This window comes from Antrostomus carolinensis, unplaced genomic scaffold (assembly GCF_000700745.2).
Source record: "Antrostomus carolinensis isolate BGI_N321 unplaced genomic scaffold, ASM70074v2 scaffold568, whole genome shotgun sequence".
Lineage (NCBI taxonomy): Eukaryota > Metazoa > Chordata > Aves > Caprimulgiformes > Caprimulgidae > Antrostomus > Antrostomus carolinensis.
The window spans coordinates 17826-21427 of NW_010330651.1; the positions used below are offsets into that span (position 1 = coordinate 17826).

Below are 3602 nucleotides of genomic sequence, written 5' to 3' on the forward strand. Positions count from 1 at the left end.
GACTGAGTCTGATGAGACTTTATCAGAAGCTCAAAAGCTTTGCAGGAGACAGAACGTTAAGTACGTACTTAAGGCATATTAATAGAATCATAGGATCGTTTGGGTTGGAAGGGACCTTTAAAGATCATCTAGCCCAACTCCTGATATGTCTCAAGGGAGTACTTAAAGAGGGGAATTACAAAGAACTGGGCAAGAAAATGCTACTCGATTGATACTAGGAAAATGATTCATTGCTTACAAAGAAAATTCTCCCTGGAGCTACATTTCTGTTTTTATTAGGTGGGAAGACCAAATGAAAGAACAGAAATTGTTGCAGTGACAATCACTAACAGCCCACTGCAGAAAACACACACACACCCTGTGGCTGGCTGCAGCATGGTTTTTATGGACATGCAATCTCTTGAGGTGTGTCTACATGTAGATGGTTGGGAGAGTTATGGGGAATGAACTACAGGCATGAAATTAGAGCTCAGAAAACCCTTCATGTTCTCAATCAGAAATAAAGCATTGTTAAATCTAGAGCAGAGGGCTGTGAACTGGCTGACTATGTTCCACATCAGAGAGATGTGAACCAAAAATCCAGTTAGCCCAAAAATCCAGTTAGAGATCAATTGTTTCTGCAGCATCTAAGCTGGCTTCTCTTCATTCCTTCCCTTAAAGCAATTGCAGCTTCAAATTCTCATTTGATGAGGCAGACACAAATCACTCTGTCATTCTTCACAGGCTAGGAGCCTGGGTTCTTTTTTAACTTTTTTTTTTTCCCCCTTTTCTTTTTTTGGAGAGGAGGGAGAGGGGAGAAAACAACCTTGCTTAGTCATTTTTGAAATGACTGGGTAGCGTATTCATATATGCTGTGAGAAGTTCAATAGTAATCTAGAGATGAGGACAGAAAAATGCAGACTGGCAGCCCAGATCCTTGAGAGAGCAAGTCGGCAGATCAAAAAAGTTTATTGTCAAGGTGACTTGAGCTAAAAGACCTGTAATGCCTACTATATTTACACAGTATTGTCTGTAGGATGTAGACTGACAAAATTTGGAGAATTTTAATACTTTAAATGCATAAAAAGTCAATGTTCATCTCAAAGTTAAGCCACATCTTGCAAGTGACAAACACTGAATTTTTGAGAGTCCAGCATTCCCAAAGGCTGTGGCTGTAAAACATTGCTGTTCTTTCATCATATGGATTTGGTTTCAGCAGTCACTCAAAAATGCATCTCAAACTGCCAGTGCCCCCAACATTCCCATTTACTCAGTGTTCCTCCAAAATCCTTTCAGATGCTTGTTCTGAAAAATGAAGTAAAACGTGTTGAACTGATCCTTGCTGCAATCTCACAAAAGCCCCGAGAGCTTACTCACAACTGTGTGTGTCACAGTGTTCACTGAGGACTTGTGTTCAGTGGGGACTGTGATGCCACGGCTGCGTGGTGGCACATTCACCAGCCTGTCCCATCGGCTCACCGTTCCCTTACCTGCAGGGACACGGAGCAGGTGCTGACCCCTTGTATCTGTCTCTCATGTACTGAATCTTCAACTCAGATTTTATCAAAGGAACCAGACTGATCTGTTTCAACAGGACTTTCTAAACCAGCAAAGAAGAGGCAGGATTTGGGCCGCCCTGCACATTTCATGGTGAAATGCCATTTAGTGATGTAGAGAACTCAACACAGTGATACTGAATCTCACAACTACACGGGACTGTTTCCCCTTCCTGACTTCCAGATTTTAACACCAATGTCTCATATAACAGAAAATACAAAGGTTCTGATGTCTCCAGTGCCAAAAGTTTCTGCATTAAAAATGAAACCTTGATATTCTTTGACAGACACAGAACCTAAATGACCCTCTCCCGTATCAGGAGACGGGCTCATTAGTGCAGTATGCATTGGCAGTTAAGCACCAAGGAAGAGAAAAAGCTGACCTGGCAGCCACAATGCATTCATTCAGTTACTTTGGTGCTCATGTCCTCTTCTGTATGGGACTTGCCCAGAAGCAGTTAAGGTATATACAGGCAGTTTTTTAAGCTGCAGCATATTGGAAGAAGACTGAAAGCAATAAGAAGTTCAATGCAGCTCAGAAACTGTCTTGCATGATTACTCTGTCTTCACAAACCAAGTCAGGCACAAAGGGAAATAAAAATAACCAAGGCTGGAGCTTTGAAGCTTCAAGAGAGGGAAAAAAAAAGTCTGTGCCCTCTTTTCCAAGCACAAGTGAAAAACTACATTAACTAAAGAGTGCTTGGCCCCATGCACTGTGCCATACTGACAACAGCAACTGCAATTTAATCAAAAAGCCTCTATTGGCAGAGCATGGCACCTTGATGGTACCTTTTAATTCATAAACATTCCTCCCACAGAGGGATGAATTTGTGTGTTAGCTTGCAGAGAACATCTTCCCTGCCGATGTAAAATCCTACAACTCCACTGCAGCCTGATGAGCTGCACTAGTAATTACTAGCAGGGAGTCTGTCCCAAAATCTCTGGGTGCGAACCAGGGCACACTTAAAAAAGCATTTTCTCACTCTGTCACTCCCACCCCCATCCACCCACCTCCTGGACTAAATTACAAGAAAACTGACTCTTCTCCATCATTCCCATTACTTAAGTGATCTTAAATTAGATCTTAAAAAAGCTGGTTAAGCTCCAGCCTTATTAATTCAAGCAGAAAGTGTGGAAAAGGGAAGACTGACAACAGACACAGCAATTCACTTCCTATATCCTAGCAAATATATACAAGTACAGGGAGTTCTTTTTCCAGAAGTTCAACTGGTATGTACTGCAAGTGAGCAGAGCGCCCACCTCTGCAGATTGTATCACACAAAGAAGATGTCATTTCAAAAGAGTGCCAATTAAGAAACAGTTGTGTGAAAGACTTAATGTGACCATGGGGACATGTTACAAAGGGCTTCTCCTTCACTACAGAGCATCTATCTATCTATCTTCCTCTCCATATATATACACACATATATACACATACATACACGCACACACATAGACAGATGGATAGATATAAATACATGTGCGCACACACGCAGACACGCATACATATATATATATTTTTTATATATATATATTCTTTTCCAGTTCTTCGAGTGGTTACAACTACTTTAGTCTACAAGGCATCCTAAGGGCACTTCCTGGCTCTAGCAATAAAGTCCATCGTATTGTGGAGAGAAGTAAAGGGAATATCATTGAGGGAGAAGAACAGAACAGATTCCTATCTTGAATAATATCATGTAACACGTTGACACCTCTGAAAACTATCATTGTTGTTTCTGAGCCCAGATATTTTCTCCCTGTGTTCCACGAGGGCAAACATTCATCTTGTTCAATTGCTGTGTACAGAGGTGCCACTATGCGATTTTCCCTTTTTGGTGGATAAGTAGTTGCTTCACTTCCAAATAGTTTGGACTGTATGATACAATATCTTATGCATCATTTTTTGTTGGTTTGTTTAAAGGGAGATTAAAAGAGTTTTGCTTTTTTCTTCATGTCGTTGCGTCTCCAGAGAGGTAACTTGTCAAACTCCTGTATCGTCATGCCAAATATTTCTTGAAAAACTTCAGGTGCTAAGTGACGCTTTAAACAAAAAAAAAAAAAAAAAGG

General features: G+C 40.9%; 1 protein-coding gene across 10 annotated transcripts in view; it reads right to left on the reverse strand.

The window, feature by feature from the left end:
* Positions 1–2981: 2981 nt before the first annotated feature.
* Positions 2982–3602, reverse strand: part of ABLIM1 (actin binding LIM protein 1) — a 76222-nt gene continuing 75601 nt past the window's right edge. For all 10 annotated transcript variants that reach the window (XM_029086206.1, XM_029086204.1, XM_029086203.1 and 7 more), the window contains one exon: positions 2982–3575. In XM_029086206.1, the coding sequence (XP_028942039.1) occupies positions 3462–3575 (114 nt within the window). In that variant the 3' untranslated portion in view covers positions 2982–3461. The remainder of the gene's footprint in view (positions 3576–3602) is intronic.